This window comes from Pseudorasbora parva, chromosome 15, assembly GCF_024679245.1.
Source record: "Pseudorasbora parva isolate DD20220531a chromosome 15, ASM2467924v1, whole genome shotgun sequence".
In the NCBI taxonomy this organism is placed as follows: Eukaryota; Metazoa; Chordata; class Actinopteri; order Cypriniformes; family Gobionidae; genus Pseudorasbora; species Pseudorasbora parva.
In genome coordinates, this window is record NC_090186.1 from 27,631,127 (window position 1) to 27,648,274 (window position 17,148).

At 37.6% G+C, this 17,148-nt stretch overlaps 2 protein-coding genes across 2 annotated transcripts in view; one reads left to right on the forward strand and one right to left on the reverse strand.

The window, feature by feature from the left end:
- Positions 1-63: 63 nt before the first annotated feature.
- Positions 64-11,174, reverse strand: cpsf3 (cleavage and polyadenylation specific factor 3). The gene is made up of 18 exons (XM_067417545.1): positions 10,975-11,174; positions 10,713-10,776; positions 10,540-10,637; positions 10,325-10,453; positions 10,063-10,240; positions 9,894-9,983; positions 9,440-9,590; positions 9,187-9,362; positions 6,559-6,717; positions 6,323-6,469; positions 6,100-6,252; positions 3,074-3,182; positions 2,899-2,997; positions 2,710-2,804; positions 2,525-2,612; positions 796-862; positions 623-719; positions 64-536 (listed from the first exon to the last, which is right to left on the reverse strand). The coding sequence occupies exons 1-18, from the start codon at positions 11,043-11,045 to the stop codon at positions 435-437; spliced, it is 2,073 nt and encodes a 690-aa protein (XP_067273646.1). The 5' UTR covers positions 11,046-11,174; the 3' UTR covers positions 64-434.
- Positions 11,175-11,691: 517 nt separating this feature from the next.
- Positions 11,692-17,148, forward strand: part of asap2b (ArfGAP with SH3 domain, ankyrin repeat and PH domain 2b) — a 48,901-nt gene continuing 43,444 nt past the window's right edge. The window contains exon 1 of the mRNA XM_067417546.1: positions 11,692-12,115. Within this exon, the coding sequence (XP_067273647.1) occupies positions 11,990-12,115 (126 nt within the window). The 5' untranslated portion in view covers positions 11,692-11,989. The remainder of the gene's footprint in view (positions 12,116-17,148) is intronic.

A 17,148-nucleotide genomic window follows, 5' to 3' on the forward strand; every position in this document is an offset into this window, starting at 1 on the left:
GCTTTCATTTTAAAATAAAACATAACCTTTAATGTGAGTTGTGTACTGAAATTCAACCTCGACTTCACTCAAAAACTGCTTTTATTAAATCAACACATTGATCTTAAACAAATCATAGCTTTTCTTGAAAATAAAAATATCAGATGAAAAAGACAGACCTTACTTTAAATGATCACTACACTACCATAATCTATATTTGACTAGTGGAACTGAAGAACAGTGACTACTGACATATGCACATATGTATCAACATCTATTTTTAACTGGCATCCGTTTGATTTTAATAGCAATTCAATCCTTTGAAGTGCTTTGGCCAGTCCAACATCTGGTGTTTTCAGTCTGGTTTAAGTAGTTCAAGTTATTATGGATTGTAATAATAAAAGTTCTTGAGGGAAATGAAGAGCCTGACAGTAGGCAGATGGGATTTGCCGATCTCAGATGACAGGGTTCATGGCTTCATACAGCCTCTGCACAGCGAGCTCCACCATTTCTCTGAGAGAGTCATCTTCAGAATTGGCTTCGTCATACTCCACAGTCTGAACACAAACATAAACCCAGCCATAAGGACAAGAATACTTCCATAAAACTTAGGTATGTACACTTCAGAGGGTGTTATACTTACTCGTGTTTCCAGGTTGATGTAGGCAGTCTTCTCATCTACACTTACAGTGAGACAGTTCTTATCTTTAAAGTCTACACACTCCTCTCCAAACATGTCTCTGCAGATCGTGGCAGAAAAAGAATTTAGTTCATCATAAATAATACTGACGTTTAGTTGTGTGAGGATGAACTTACTGGAACATTTTCAGTAATCTGCTCTGGAAAACATCCACATCCATCTTCTTTTCTTGGGGCTGAACAACTAAAATAAAGAAATTAAGAGGAAATCAAAAATATAAGCATAAATAAGACATGCTTATTAACAATTTTCAAGCAAAAAGTGAGAAAGAGAAAGAATATAAGATGGAAGAAAGAAAAAGAAAGAAAGCAAGTAATAACGAGTAATACATAGAAAAAAGAAAGGGGGAGGGAATAAAGATAATGTGGACAATACTGGAAGCAAGAAAAAAATGAGAAAGGAAACAAGCAAAGAAAGAAAGAACAAGGAATAAAAGAAATAAATAAAGTAAAGACAGCAATAAAGAGAACGAAAGAATAGACAGAAGGAATGAATAAATGGGAAAAAGTAAAATGAAATATATAAAAGGAAGCAAGCAAGAAAGAAAGGAATTGAAAAACAAGAATGAAGAAAGGAATGAGGGAAAGAAAGGAAGAAAGCAAGAAAGGAATTGAAAAACAAGAATTAAGGAAGGAAGGAAGGAAGAAATGAAGGGAAAGGAAGCAAGAAAGAAGAAGGAAGCAAAGTAAAGACAGTAATAAAGAAAGGAAGGATAGACAGAAGGAAAGAATGAAGATAAAAAAAAAGTAAGACATTAAAAAAAGTAAAGAAAAAGTAAAGGAAGAAAGCAAGAAAGAAATTGAGAAATAAAGGACGCAAGCAAGAAAGAAAGAAACTAATTTTATTTATTTATCTGCTTAAGTCATATTCATATGGCTTACTCATATGTTTCATATCTGCTGTTAAAGCCTCTCGCGTTTAAAGATAACTTATGGACTGAACAAAAAAAGATTTTTTTATTCTTTCTCTATTAATGCTGGAGTATGTAATTTATGTAATAAAAAAAAAAAATTAAGCCAAGGGGAGGGGGAATGTGGGAAGAATTGTAATGGTTAAAGGGTTACTTCAGCGATTAGCATATGGCTTTGTATCAGTAGAAACCCTGGAGTATATTCAAATGATCATGCGTGTTTTAACTTCTCAAATTAATTCCTATTAAAAGTTAAGCTTCCAAAGGCATGAACTGAAAACGTGCCAGACTGAACACGCGTTGAGAACTACTGCCGCGAGCACGGTCGCGTTTACCTCAGCTCTCATCACAAGAGCTCTTACCTCAGCTCATTCACGGTGAGTGTAATCTTACTCCTGCTGCGTTTTGACACTCTCTCCACGTCTAAATCCCAATATATTGAACAGCCACGTTCAGTTTTTATTAATTGTAGTGTCTGTTCTCTAACTGGACTGATATTATGAAGATGAACGCGGTGGTGAGAAAGTGATCCAGTGTTTCAGTAGTGGTGGCTTTGGGAGTGGCCTCGTGGGGCAGCGAAGCATTCTGGGAATTCTTGTCTTTCATCCCCAATGAGACAGAAATACAATTTCTGTCTTTTCTCAGTCTAGAAAGCACCAAATTCAAAAATAATTTCACATTTTTACTACATTAATGACCCAGTTTAAATACAGATTCACCCCTACAAACTCAATAAAGAAAATGTAAAAAAAGAAAAAAAAGAAGAAACAGGGAGGGAGGGAGGAAGGAAAAATAAAGAGAAAGAAAGAAAGAAAAATAAAGAAAGAAAAAACGAAAGAAGGAAACAATAAAAGTCAAAAATAAAGTTAAAAAAAGTAAAGACAGAAAAAAAGAAAGAAAGAAAGTCTTTTTGCTGTTGAACTGATGAAAGGCACCTTTCTGAGCTTTAGGGTTTGACTGCACCTCCAGCACCACAGTGGTGACAGCATCAGCGTACATGTCATTCAGAGGGTTGGCGAACCACTGGTGGAAGAAGAACACCACAGACACACAAATAACAGTGAGTCAAGTCTGTTGCCATAGTTACACTAATGCGTCAATGACTGGTGCGCCGCCTCACCTCCAACACGACCAGGTTTTGATCATGAACCACTGTGATACTGTTAAAGACTCTTATTGTACTCTTCTCTGACGTCTCAATCTCCTCCACATCACCTGGAACACACACAAACACAGAATGAGCACCACATTTAAGAACAAAACACATACACACATACACACACACACATACATACAGGTATATACACACCTGTCAGGTGGCGAAGCTGATTCAAAAGCAGGGGAAAAGGGCCAGTGAAGGGAATCGCTTGAGTCTGTTTAACTGTGCTCATGGCCAGCTCAGTGTAATCTGTATCCAGAACAAAGAAGTGTGAGAGGCCAACAAACACACCAAACACCTGAACCGATCACAAACATCAACTCACTGGAGAGGTCAGAGGGGGAGAGGATGTGATAACTGAAGTTCTTTTTCACCAGGATGCCAGAGACCCTCTGACCTTGAGCACACTTCTTATCCGCAAGAGAGCCCATCACCTTAAAATACCACAGATGAAAAAGAAAAAAAAAAAATCAGTAAAAAAATTACAACAAAGGACAGTTTCCATTGAGGATCAGTTACAGAGAATGAAAGAATCATAATAAGACTCAACTGTGCAGTGTTTGTAAAATGATTTATTTTATAACAGAGATAGCTAGACAGACAGACAGATATAGAGAGATAGTCAGACAGATAGATCCAGGCAGACAGGAGAAGAAAGAAAGAAAGAAAAAGAAAGAAAGAAAGAAAGAAAGGTAAACAAAAAGAAAAACGAAGAATATGAAAGACAGAATAACAGAAATAAATAAATCAAGACAATTTTTGGCATGAGATGTTTGAGATGTTCAAATACTGATTCATTAAAGGGGTGATGAATTGAGAAATCAACTTTCTCTTGAGCTTTTGATATATATATATAAGGTCATGGTAATATAAGATTATCCTCTAAGTTTCAGAGCTGAAAACTTCCTTTGTTAGTCAAAGAAAAGCGTTTATAGACACCAGGCTCAGCAAACGATCGCGTTCGCATCATGACGTCATCGACTGACAAAACACGCCTCTGCAGAATAATAAGCATGTGTAATTCAGTAGCCCCGCCCACTGACTCATCGGATCACGCTAACCAGCAGCAATAAACATGCTCAAGAATATAGCAAGATATTGCGCTATTCCTGGTTGTGGAAGAACACAGTCGCTGCATAAGCTTCCTTCTGATCCTAATATTAGGAATGAGTGGTTGAACTTTATTTTTAATGAAGTTCCAGCTCACGTGGGGACAAATCTCACAATGCTATTCTTCAATATTGGATCCGACAGGAGGAATGGTGCAACACACTTATGTGAGTAAAACAGGTTTTTTATTTGTAATAGTATTGCATTGTTATAGATTGTTTTGCTTATGTGTACGTGTCTAACAGAACATACCTTAGCTTTAGCACGCTGGACTCAGACATGTATGGACTCCAGGACTCGCAAAGCTACCAAAATAGGAGCCTGTCCGCAGGCCGATGAATCTGGTAATATTCCTTTCTTTTTCTGCTATTCTCTATCTCTTGACTTGACATTTGACACGTGTTTGTGTGTGCGCACGGTTCGCACTAAAATCGAACGATCGTGCGGGCTATGTAATACAAAAATAATGGTCCAACCAATCGCTGGATGAGAAATAAATCATTGTGTTTGTTTGATAAAGACGTACTTGCATCATTCCGGTTGCTGCTTTCAAAACAACCCCTCCCTCGTGTGAACTGAACTGACAGGGGCATAGATATGACAGAGGAGCTGAAGCTCATTAAATATTAGGGCTGTCCTCGACTAAGGATTTAGACATTCGAATCAGAATTGTCGAATCTCTCTATGGTCGACCGATAGTCGAATGTGTGTGTGAATGGGTTGGGAGGGGCATGACACTAGTCAGCAGAAGGGTAAACATATTTTTATTTTCCTTTACACACAGCAACAACTTTTAATAAAGCGACCAAAACTGCCTGCCAACTGACAGACGAACTGACAATGGCTTTCTTATTTAGGTTTTAATAGCCTAAAAGGTAATGTGGTGGATAAACATTCATAAACCGTTTTCTCATAACATGTTAAAGCCGCGATCGAAATACAGAACATCACACAAATATATAAAAGAACATTTTGATAAATAAACCTAAAAAAAATACCTGCCTAGAGAGGAAAAGAACACTGAGTGCGTTTACATGCACGTTCTTAAGCCGATTGTGCCTAAAGGGGGTAAAGGACGCTCAGCTCAGCTCAGCGCCTCAGGATCTCACTGCCACCTGACGCACATTATATACACGCGAGCTCAACTTTAAATTGACTGACAGATGAGCTGCACGAAAGTGCTCTGTGGTGCGGCAGGATAGAAGCTAGCGCCCTTAAAGGGGTCGCACACTGATGCTCAGCTCAACTCAGTGCCGCGACACGTCTTTAAAATATTGAGCACCCCCATATTGCCAAAATGGTATGATCCTTGTTTCATAACACCCGTGAAGATTCGACAGTGAGATCGGTGGTCGAATCGGGCTCCGCATATCGATGCATCGAATCTTCGACTATTCGGGGTCACCCCTATTAAATATGCAAATCTTATCCAATCCTAGCTGTGGGCGTTCACTTCCAAGTCTCCAGTGCGTCACGCCCATCAAAACCCAGCATTCTGGAGAGAGCCTCAGAACCAGTGTAGAAAATAGCCTACTACTTATTGTCATTAGTTGACCTCAGACAACAGTATACATATTTTTTTAAAGTCAGTTCATGACACCTTTAAATTAAATTATTCTCGTTGTGGTCTGAATGGACCTGATGAAGCACTTTACTTGGCAGAAGAAATATTATTTATTAATTATTTTAATTAATTATTTGAACTATTTATTGACCATTGGTTAGACTGGGTAAACCCAACCTAATCTGCCCGCAATTTGAAACCTGTACATGTTTCTATCCTGCTTCTGTTATACTTTTGCAGAAACCAATCACAGACTGACTTATCTACCTGGCGTGCTATTGGTGGGTTTAACACGATGACAGAAAAAGAAGCGACGAGTCGTTGCCTGTTGATCACGCCTCTTGTGGTCTGATTGGTTGAAGGACTGCCAGATTGCGTACAGAGTCATTTGAATAATGCTTGTTGATCACACCTCTTGAGCAGTAGAAAATACAGAGCAGACTCCCCAGACCAATGTTCAATGTTAAATTGAGCTTGGTCTGGTGATAGCCAGACAAACCATTAGTGAGAAAGTTCATATGAAAGCCTAAAGACAGGCAGCCATTAACCCTGGCAAAACAATTTAGTGTGTCTCTCTCTGACACACCACTACGGTAACTGTATCCAAAAAAGCCTTCAGATAAAGATGGAGAAGCTAATCCTGGAGAGACATAGATGAATGAGAGCTGCAGTCTCACCTTGGCCAGTTTCTCTCCTCTGAAGTTCAGTGTGACGGCCTCAGTGTTACGAGGGTTGTGCACCTCGATGTGAACCTCATCATTGTCCTCATACTCTCTAATCAGGGCGGCTTTCAATCGAGCCATCTCATTCTGCTCTCCATGAACCAGGATCTGAAAACCACAATAATAACATGACACCTGATCTAGAACCTGATGACCATCTCATGACATAATCACTTACCACGTGAGGAGGTTTCAGAGCTCGGATGAACTCGCTGGTCTGCTGGTAGTCCGTGTGAGCAGAGAAGGAGATGTAGTCCACGGACATTTTCAGAGGAAGCTTCTGTCCTGACATGGTGGTGATCTCCTCTGGCTCAGACATGATATGCTGCACGGAAAACAGGGTGAGGAGAGTTCAGTCATGAATTAAAAATCGCCGATCGGTGGTGAAATTGTCGCTGAAGATCAGAGATTCACCTTGGCGAGAGTTCCTTCCACGCAATAACCTGCGATGATGACGCCGTTTCTCTTGTCAGTGCACCAACTCTCGAAAAGCTCTCTGGAAAGACCGCTCTGCATCATACCTGGAGATGCCATCACCACACTAGGGCCGATGTCATCGAAGTGGTCCATGCTCTGGTGGACAAGTTATGCAAATTATGAAACTTAAAAACTTTAACTAAAACTATTGTTTTTGGTAATTTAAATAAATCTGCGAACAAAAGAAAATGAAATACTTTAGTGAACAGTTTGCTTTAGCAAATAACTGGATTTTTTTTTTTTTTAAATTAAGAACATATTAACATATTAACATTACTATTTTTGATGTTTTTGAAAGAAGTTCCATATGCTCATCAAGCCTGCATTTATTTTCTGATATGCAGAAAATAAACAGTAATATTGTGAAATATTATCACAGTTTAAAATAATGGATTTCTATTTTAAAGGGTTAGTTCACCCAAAAATGACAATTCGATGTTTATCTGCTTACCCCCAGCGCATCCAACATATAGATGTGTCTGTTTCTTCAGTAGAACACAAATGAAGATTTTTTTAACTCAAACCGTTGCTGTGTGTCAGTCATATAATGGGGTGAATAGGTAACAAGTCTATGAGAGCAAAACATACAAACAAAAAAAACATGCTCAGGCAAAGTGCACAAAACTCTGCTGCTCCTCACGACACATTGATTTGTTAAGACACGAACCGATCGGTTTCTGTGAGCAACACAACAGTATTTATGTTATTTTTTTTACCTTATATCCCGAAGAGTCTCATCAAGTTTTCCCATCGGCAGTAACTTCCGTTAGGTGAGGTCAAAAACCGGCCCGATCATAGACATACATTATGTAGAGGTCAAAAACCGGCGTGATCAAATATATATTATATATATATATAAAAAAAAATATATATATATTTTATATATATATATTATATATATATATAAATATGATCACACCGGTTTTTGACCTCACCTAACAGAAGTCACAGCCTATGGGAAAACTTGAAGAGACTGTTCGGGATATGACACCTATATCGATGGGAAAACGATAAGACTCATCGGGATATGAGGTAAAAAAATAACATAAATACTGTTGTGTTTCTCACAGAAACCGATCAGTTCGTGTCTTAACAAATCAATGTGTCGTGAGGAGCAGCAGAGTTTTGTGCACTTTGCCTAAGCATGTTTTTTTTGTTTGTATGTTTTGCTCTCATAGACTTGTTACCAATTCACCCCATTATATGACTGGCACACAGCAACGGTTTGGGTTAAAAAATCTTCATTTGTGTTCTACTGAAGAAACAGACACACCTACACGTTGGATGCACTGGGGGTAAGCAGATAAACATCTAATTTTCATTTTTGGGTGAACTTACCCTTTAATATATTTTATTTTTGTGATGCAAAACTGTATTTTCATCATCTTCAGTATTCAGTGTCACATGATCCTTCAGAAATTATTCTAATATGCTGATTTATTATCAATGTTGGATTTTTTTGGGAATCTGTGATACTTTTATCAGTATTTATTAAAAAATAAATAAAAATAAAATAAATACTGAACCAAAACTTTTGAACGGTGGTGTATATTGTCACAAAATATTTCTATTTTGAATAAATGCTCACAGGTATCAAATAATAATATCACGGGTTATAAAAAAATATTAAGCAGCACAACTGTTTCCAACATTGATAATAATTCCAGTTCTGAAGCTCATGCGCGCAGAACTCTGCGTTGGCGCTTTCGGTGTTGGACAGGAGTCAGCATGAGCACCCTGACTGGTCTGCGGCTATGTAGCCCCATAAGCAACAAACTGCGATGCACTGTGTTTTCTGACACCTTTCTATCAGAACCAGCATTAACATCTTGAATAATTTGAGCTACAGTAGCAGCTTGTCTGTTTGATCGGACCACACAGGCCAGCCTTCACTCCCCACATGAATCATTGAGCCTTGGGTGCCCAGGACCGGGTCGCCGGTTCACCACTGTTCCTTCCATAGACCAATTTTGATAGATACTGACCACTGCAGTCTGGGAACACCCCACAAGAGCTGCAGTTTTGGAGATGCTCTAACCCAGTCATCTAGCCTTCACAATTTAGCCCTTGTCAAACTTGCTCCAATCCTTACACTTGCCCATTTTTCCTGGTTCTAACACGTCAACTTTGAGGACAAAATGTTTACTTGCTGCCTAATATATCCCACCCAATAACGTGATAAAAGAGATAATCAGTGTAATTCACTTAACTTGTTATAATGTTATGCCTGGTCAGTATGTGTGTGTGTGTGTGTGTGTGTGTGTGTGTGTCTCTCTCTCTCTCTCTCTCTCTCTCTCTCTCTCTCTCTCTCTATATATATATGTGTGTATATATGTATATATATATATATGTGTATATATGTATATATATATTACACACACACACACACACACACACACACACACACACACACACACACACACACACACACACACACACATATATATATACACACATACACCCACACACACAAAAATTGTCAAAAGCAACAGACATAACTACTGATATATACCACTGTTATACTTCATGTCTGGATGTCTACTCATAGATTTTAAAGATCCTCACCTTGAGATTGCTGATATGTTTGAAGACAAAAGGGTTATTAATGTTGATGGCCTTGCGAATCTTGTCGTTCATGGCGTTCACGTAGGTTTGATACACAGCCATGCACTTCTTAGCCAGGGATGAGGCATAGTATATAGGAATGTCATGGAGTTCAGGGTGATTCTGCCAGTATTCATCTAAAATATAGGACATGCAGAACTTCAGTGAGGCATTGTTGATGGTGCGGCTGAGAGTCTAAACTGCTGAGGTTTACCTAGAATGAGCAGCAGCTCCTGGGCCCGACCCAAAGCAAACACAGGGATGAGACAGCGGCCTTCACGGTTCACTATGTCATGGACTGTGTTACAGAAGCGAGCTTCTCTCTCCTCTCTCTTCTCATGGATGTGTGTGCCATATGTAGACTCCTAGCACAAGAAAGATAGATGTGTAAAAAATGGGAAAATAATTGGTTAGTGCTGTAGACTTTTGTTTGACGATGATATACATCTGTGTATTAAATGCATTGAACATCTATTATTTTAATGTCCAAAAAGTAATGTTATTGTCCAATTTGTGAGAACTATATGGTATAGTCTTGGAAGCAACAGTGAGAATTCATTGAAAATTATTGCTAAACAAAAATGTAACATGTTATGTGAAATGTTACATACCGTATACACACACACACACACACAAACATATATATACATATTTCCTGTAGTACATACTGTGATGAGAATGTCTGGTTTGACGCTGGGAATCTCAGCTGCCATGAGATGTCTGTCTTCTTGACGTGAGAAATCTCCTGTGTACAGTAGCTGAAGAGAATGACTGTGATCACTATCAGAAAGTGTGTGAAGGTAAGTGAGCAGGTTTCAACGAATAAACTACACCTACCTTCACTCCTGCAATCTCAATCATGAACATGGCTGCTCCCAAAACATGACCTGCATGGTAACACCAAAACTTGATGCCAGCCACCTCTTTCACTTCATGGAAGTTGATGGTCTCGATCTTGTCCATGCTTTCTTCTAAATCGGTCTCTGTGTACAGCATGTCATCCGCTGAGATGTTGCTGCACACACACAAGTAAACAAAAGGATGTGTTAGAGAGCTGGCTTTTTATACAACTTTCAGTGTGCAAAGGGCTTTACTGTACCTGACTTTCACATAGTCGGAAAGGAGCCAGCGGTAGATGGCTTTGGTGGCATGAGTCATGAAAGTCCTCCCTTTGAAACTTGTCTTCTGTAAAAACCATGGCAAGGCTCCACAATGATCCAAGTGAAAACTGGCAGAGAAAAAGAGGAGGTCAACAGATTGTTGAACGTCACTGACTACTAGGCCTATGCCTTTCGTTCAAAGAATGGGACTCACTGGCTGATGAGGAGCAGGTCAATCTCAGCTGGGTCTATCAAATCAATATAAGGCAAAGCATCCATGCCCTCCAACCCAGGGTGGATGCCACAGTCCAGCTGCAAAAACACGGCATGTCAGAAAACATCTGTCAAATTCACCAGAATTAGGATAGGTCGCAAAACTGTGCTTACCATGATTTTACGGCCCTTGAACTCTAGGATGATACAAGACCTGCCCACCTCTTGACCAGCTCCTCTGTTTATCACAGCAAGAAAGAATAATAGTTACAGTAATCAGGAAAAGGAGTAAAACATGTGAAAATCAATCTCACATTTTGGTCCTGTAAGGCATGATGTTTGTAATTTGAAAACTGTAACGTTATAGCCAAAGTCACCAAAACACTTGGCGCGGAATGAAACTACAAATAGAATAGTATGAATGAACTGAACTCACAGTGGTCTTATGAGAAGCTGGTCGCTCTCTTCTGCGGGCACTGGTACATCCGCTTTACGTTTTGCAGCCATGTTTGTGATTGTTTTTTTATACGCAACTAAGAAATACTTATTCCATAATCATCGGCAATACAAGACAACTATCATTAGCAGCGCTGAGAACCTGTGGACATGAGACAAGTATTTCCGGTGTAGTCACGAGTCAAAATAAAAGTCTGAAGTGGAAGCTAAAGAAGCATAATAAAGGTTATAAAGAGCAGATAGTTAAATAATTTATCAAATTATACTGATCAGCATACTAAAATTCGATAGCAAAAATTAACACAAAAAAGAAAGAAAAAGAACAATTAGAAGAAATCTTTTCAAATTTTAACACACAAACACATCCACCCCCTATTATTAAAATATAAAGGCAGCTAAATACTTATATTATTTCTTAAATTCAGTTATTCAGTTATATATACTGTCACTGCACTGTAAAAGTACATCTGGAAAAAAATATAAGTTAATTTTTTTTTATATATATATTTTTTAAACTTAATTTAAGTTAAGTTAAAAGCATATCCCCCTCCCACACCCACCCTAACTTGCTCTTTAGGTTACGTCCCTCAACTCTTATTGGACAGCAAAGTTCGGGAGGGTCTCTCTCATTGGCGGATTGGATATGATTGACGGGCGATGTGATTCCGCCTACAAATCATGTAACTTAAACTTCTACTGTACAGGTACGATGGGTGAAATCCAGTAGTGTTGATTTGGTCAGCTGCGCATGTGATGGGGAGGTTTAACTCTCCTGTTCAAAAACAAAAGATCTTTTCATTGTCTCTTTTTCTTTTTAGTCTGTGTGGACTCCATGCGGAACTTTTTAAACTAAGTTAAATACTATAAGGAATGACTGAAAAGGACTTGAATCTGGAGTTTGAATCTGGTTTTGTGCGGTCTTTTAGTAAAGTACAGCTTTAAACAAACTTTATGTTTCTTGTGCTGGACCCATTATTGATTTAAAAGGAATAATCATGCCTGATCAACTGACAGTTCCGGAGTTTATGGACATAACCAATGAGGACTATAAAGCACCAACAACATCAGTGTTCTTTTCACGCATGGCCCACTGTAGGAATACAGTTGCCACTTTGGAAGAGGTAAGACACCTTTACAGTTGTCAATAATGTACCGTACAACCATTATAGACCAACGCGAATTGCACAATACACAATTCAAAACAGTATCTAGAAAGTCTGCGGTCTACCCTCATATTTGGTTTCCTTTAATGTGTACTATAAAATATTCCATTTGTCAAAATGAGCTTGGAAAAGGACTTCCTTGTAGCACTAAAGCTCATCGTATCCCATGTTGGAAATGAACCTCGCCCATGTTCAGCTTTCTCACGGGTTCATGTAGCTTGTTATCGCACTGTTATGAAATAAAGACTTATGTTGACACCAAAGTTGTAGTCTCAAATTAGTATTAAAGTAGTCTCATAATGGTCTTGATATCACACATTTATTTAGCTACCATAACAGTGATGATGTGTTATTAATGAATTCATATGGCAGATTTTATGCACCCATTTAAAAAGGCCTGTGTCTGTCTGAGACAACAAAGCTGATATTTACATAAATTATGTTACAGAAATAAGACAAACATAAAAAGATAATGGAATATTTTATAAGGCTATAATAAACATTTAACACTATTTACAAAATCCCACTAATACAAATGAAAAAACTGTAAAGGCATTGGGTATGGACACATATCCAAAACAGTTCCCTGGAGTACTATGAAAGAACCATGATTACTTTACCATTACTTTACCATGGTACTGCCACAATACACTGTAAAAACAACAACAACAACCTGAAGTTGAGAACACTCCACAACTTAGTTAACTAGGAGCATTTTCATTGTACTACTCACTTAATGGAAAACTTATTGCACCAACTAAACAATTAAAGGTCGTCTGACTGGACTTTTATCAAACATAATACGTTTTAAAAACGTAATATTTTTTTACTTGTGGACCCAAGTTCACTAAGCTTGCATTTTACGTCAAGCTGACCATTCACTTTACAGATAGTAATAGTGATACAACTTTCTTTCTTTGTTTAACTTGTGTATTGGTTTGTTGAGCGAACTGAAGAATTATGCAGAGTTACTTATTCACCAAAACAATGCTTGAAATGGACGGAACTTAACTGAAGAAAATATTAATCACTCAAGTGCAATACAAATAAAATGTATTATTATTATAATTAAACAGTGACCTGAAACAACATACAACAAAATAAAAACAAGACATAAAGCTAAAACTTCTATTAATTCTGAATAACAAACATTTGACTAATCCTTTGACTAAAAACTCTAATAATTCTAATAATCATTGATCAAACTGATCATGCTCCACCATTTAAAAAAAATTTTTTATTGGACCCTCACCACCAAAAACTTGACATTGAAAGTTATTGCTGTTATAAAACATTTTAAGTTGTAAATCGGCTAAAATGGACTTTTAATGTCAACTTTTTCGTCATTTGATAGTTCAGTGTATCTTTTAAATTGATTTGGATTTTTTGTAGTGTGTAAGGGTTGAGCTGCATGAGACAATTCATTTCAGATGTCAGTGCCACCTTGTTGACTATTAGTCCACATGATGGGTATACTGCAAATCATGTTTGGTAACACTTTATTTTACAGTGTCCTTGTTACTTAAGTTACATGTACTGTAAGTTACAGTACTTAAGTTACATAGTAATAACAAGTAAATTATGCATAATTACATGCAACTAAAACCAAATCCTAAATCTAACCCTATAGTAACATTGTTAATTATTATTAATTAGTAATTAAATATATAATTACACTGTATCAATGAAATAAAGTTTAAAAAAAAGTGTAACCTCATATTTTCTATAACTAAAATGTAAAAATAGAAATGTTGAACTTACACTGTAATAATATTATGTCAGATAACCTAATAGTGTGTTTTATGTGGTAACATCAGTAACTGGTTTACATATATTTTAATGTTATCAGGTAGAACTAGAATAATGTGTATTCACCTTTTATAGTACAAGGCTTATTTCTAGGAATAGAAACAACTGTGTTCTGTATTTACTAAAACAGTTCTTGTAAAGTTTTGCATTAGTTTCAAAATTGCAGTGGCTTCCTCAATGGAAATATAAAAGCGCTTAGTTTGTGAGAATCATTCTGAACTCATTCTGAAGTTTTAGTGGTTAAAAAGACCAGGCTGAGCTTTAATGATGTCTTAAGATTGTGCAGTTATTCTAAAGAAGCCCCACAGCTCTTCCTCTTTTATTGAGACTGCATTCTGACTCCAAACTTGAACTTAGGATATTGACCTCTGATGAAGGGGGAAAGTATTAGTCATTACTGATGACCAAGAATCAGCATGCTGATTTTGACCCCTCTTAAATAAATCTCATCAGAAAGGAGATTCTTCGTTTCAAGGTGACTTTTTGAAAGCAGGCTGGAGTAAAATTCACTGCCCAGGGCCCTTAGAGGAACTGGTGCCTTGATGTGACTTTGATACATAGAGGGAGACTCTCTTTATGAGTTGCCCTTTGGCACTACCCCATTTGCGTTTAGCCTCAGTGGAGGAAGTAACTGAGGTAAACAGATGTTTATGGTTTATGGACCTGACTCTTGTAAAATTGTGAAATTTCTTTATGCATAAGTTTACTCATCTATACAAAGCAGCCACCAAATATATGTTGAGACACACAGTGATGTCACATCATGATAGAGTTATATTCAAACCCTTTAAATATTTGGATATGGTTGTCCTGTGTACACTGAAAAAAACAATAAGTAGAATTTACTCAATTTTTATTTCGCAAGTTTTTGCACAAATTTTTTCCAAGTAAATTGAACACCTAAGGAAATTAAGGAAATTTACTTAACTAAGCTGAATAAAATTTACAAAGTGCACAAGTACATATAACTTGGCCTGTTCAATTTTATTGAGTAATTTTTACTTACAAATTGGATGTAGTTCATATAATTAAGTAAATCTATTGACCCTTTTTAATGCATTTTACTTGTTTTATACAGTGCTGGTTATTACTATATTTTATATAAATTTAAATCACTGATCCTTTTAATACAGTTTACTTGTTTTATGCAGTGCTAGTTATTTTAAATTAAATTAAATGTTGCTTTTATAATGTGACAAAATAATACTGTGACAATGTGCAGTTAAGGGTAATTTATTGACTAGAAGTAAAAATAAGCACATACAGAAACATGTAGCTAATGCTTCACTCAGGTTTAAATGTTTAAGATAGCATCTTAATCTCTATCAAAACATTCTGAAAGCATTTCAAACTAAACACTGAAACAAAACATGAAATACAAATGCAGACATGTATAAATGTAAAAACATTTTTTCAAAACATTTTTTAACAATTTTAGATTTAAACCCTCATTATCAACTCAGATGTTGTAATACAACATACGAAATTTGCATGCAACTAATACAAGTGTAAATGTAAAGGTTACACACAACATTATGGATGTCACAGGGTACAGGTTTTCTCAAGGGTACAATTCTCCACAAAAAAACAAAACAAAACAAAACAAGACAGAAAATTGCTTTTGGATGGAAACATGTAAAGTCAGTCAAGTTACTTATTAGTATCAAAACATTAACAGACTAGTGTTACAATTAAAGCCAATAAAGGGAGAGTTCACCCAAAAATATACATTTGATGTTTATCTGCTTTCCCCCAGGGGATCCAAGATATAGGTGACTTTGTTTCTCCAGGAGAACACAAATTAAGATTTTTAACTCCAACTGCTGCAGTTTGTCAGTCGTATAATATGTGTGAATGGAAACAATATCTATAAGAGCAAAAAAACATGCACAGACAAATCCATATTAAACCCTGCGGCTCGTGACGACGCTAAGATGTCCTAAGACACGAAGCACCGCAAGTGATCTCTCACGCATATCTCTACGCTAGATTGTGTACATTGACCTCAAGTGATCGTGCGCTGAAGGCTATTGGACGTCACATTCGACGTAATAAATTATATAAATATTGTTGGGTTTCTCTAGCCTGACAAGCCAGACCCATATCAAGATGTTTGGTCTGGAAACTCACCATAGACAGGGCTCAATCCGAGGGGCGGGATAAACGGTTGTCTTTCAAACTCCCTCTGCACCCGATAGGATAGCGCTACCACAAACCAGAGCAACGAAGGTGAAACAGAGCTTGTTGATAGATTAAACATTCGCCGTATCTGGTCAGCAAAACCCCGAACACATCTTCCCTTTTTAAGAATGACTTCAGTGCCGTTCTTTGTTCTTTTTTCACAGAAAAGCTTAACTCCAAGTCTTCCAGAATCGCAGTCAAAGCTGATTCGAAAGACCGCCGCCGTTCGCCAGTTTCTGTGTTTACTAGAAGCACGCAAACGCAACTCGGCCGTCGTCATTATGGCCCCGCCCGCCGACTCTATACACAATGTGATTGGTCCGGCAAGAGTTAGGGGAATACAGCTCAGAAGCGTATTGAGAGTTCCTAGACCACACTTGCGGGCAGATTAAATTTGCTGCCGCTAGGTTGCGCCTAGATTTCTAGGCTAGGGTTTCTCACACAAACCGATTGTTTTGTGTCTTAGAACATCAATGTGTCGTCACAAGCCGGTTTGATATGGATTTCTCCGTGCATATTTTATTTACTCTTATGGATTTTGTTTCCATTCACATGCATTATATGACTGACAGACTGCAACGGTTGGAGCTAAACATATTATTTTGTGTCCAACTGAAGAAACAAAGTCACCTATATCTTGGATGCCCTAGGGGTATGCAGAAAAACATCACATTTTCATTTTTGGGTGAACTATATGTAACAAAGTTCTTAATGTGAGGAAGGAAGAGGACACGGGGGTCGGCTGGACGGGTTGATGCTCTTTTATTTATCAACTCAATATTCAAAAGCACACTTAGTAGTGTGGAGATTCTTTCCCACTCCAAACACTCGCGATCACTTCCGGGTCGGTACTTCCGGCTTCCGGTTTCTCAGTCTGTGTTTCAACATCAACCGTCCGTCTCTCTCTCTCCCTGGTCTCTGGTTCCGCCGAGGTTTTATACCCTCTCCGCGCTCATTACTGGAACAAGAGACTGTTATTAATCTGCGTCCAACCCACTCAC

Excerpts from the sequence above, each read along its gene's own strand:
- cpsf3 (XM_067417545.1), bottom strand. The coding sequence starts at position 11,045 with ATGGCTGCAAAACGTAAAGCGGATGTACCAGTGCCCGCAGAAGAGAGC. Across the intron at positions 3,183-6,099 it reads GAGGAGAGAAACTGGCCAAG|GTGATGGGCTCTCTTGCGGA; the intron begins GTGAGACTGCAG and ends TGGTATTTTAAG. Across the intron at positions 2,805-2,898 it reads TCAGCTTCGCCACCTGACAG|GTGATGTGGAGGAGATTGAG; the intron begins GTGTGTATATAC and ends TGTGTGTTCCAG.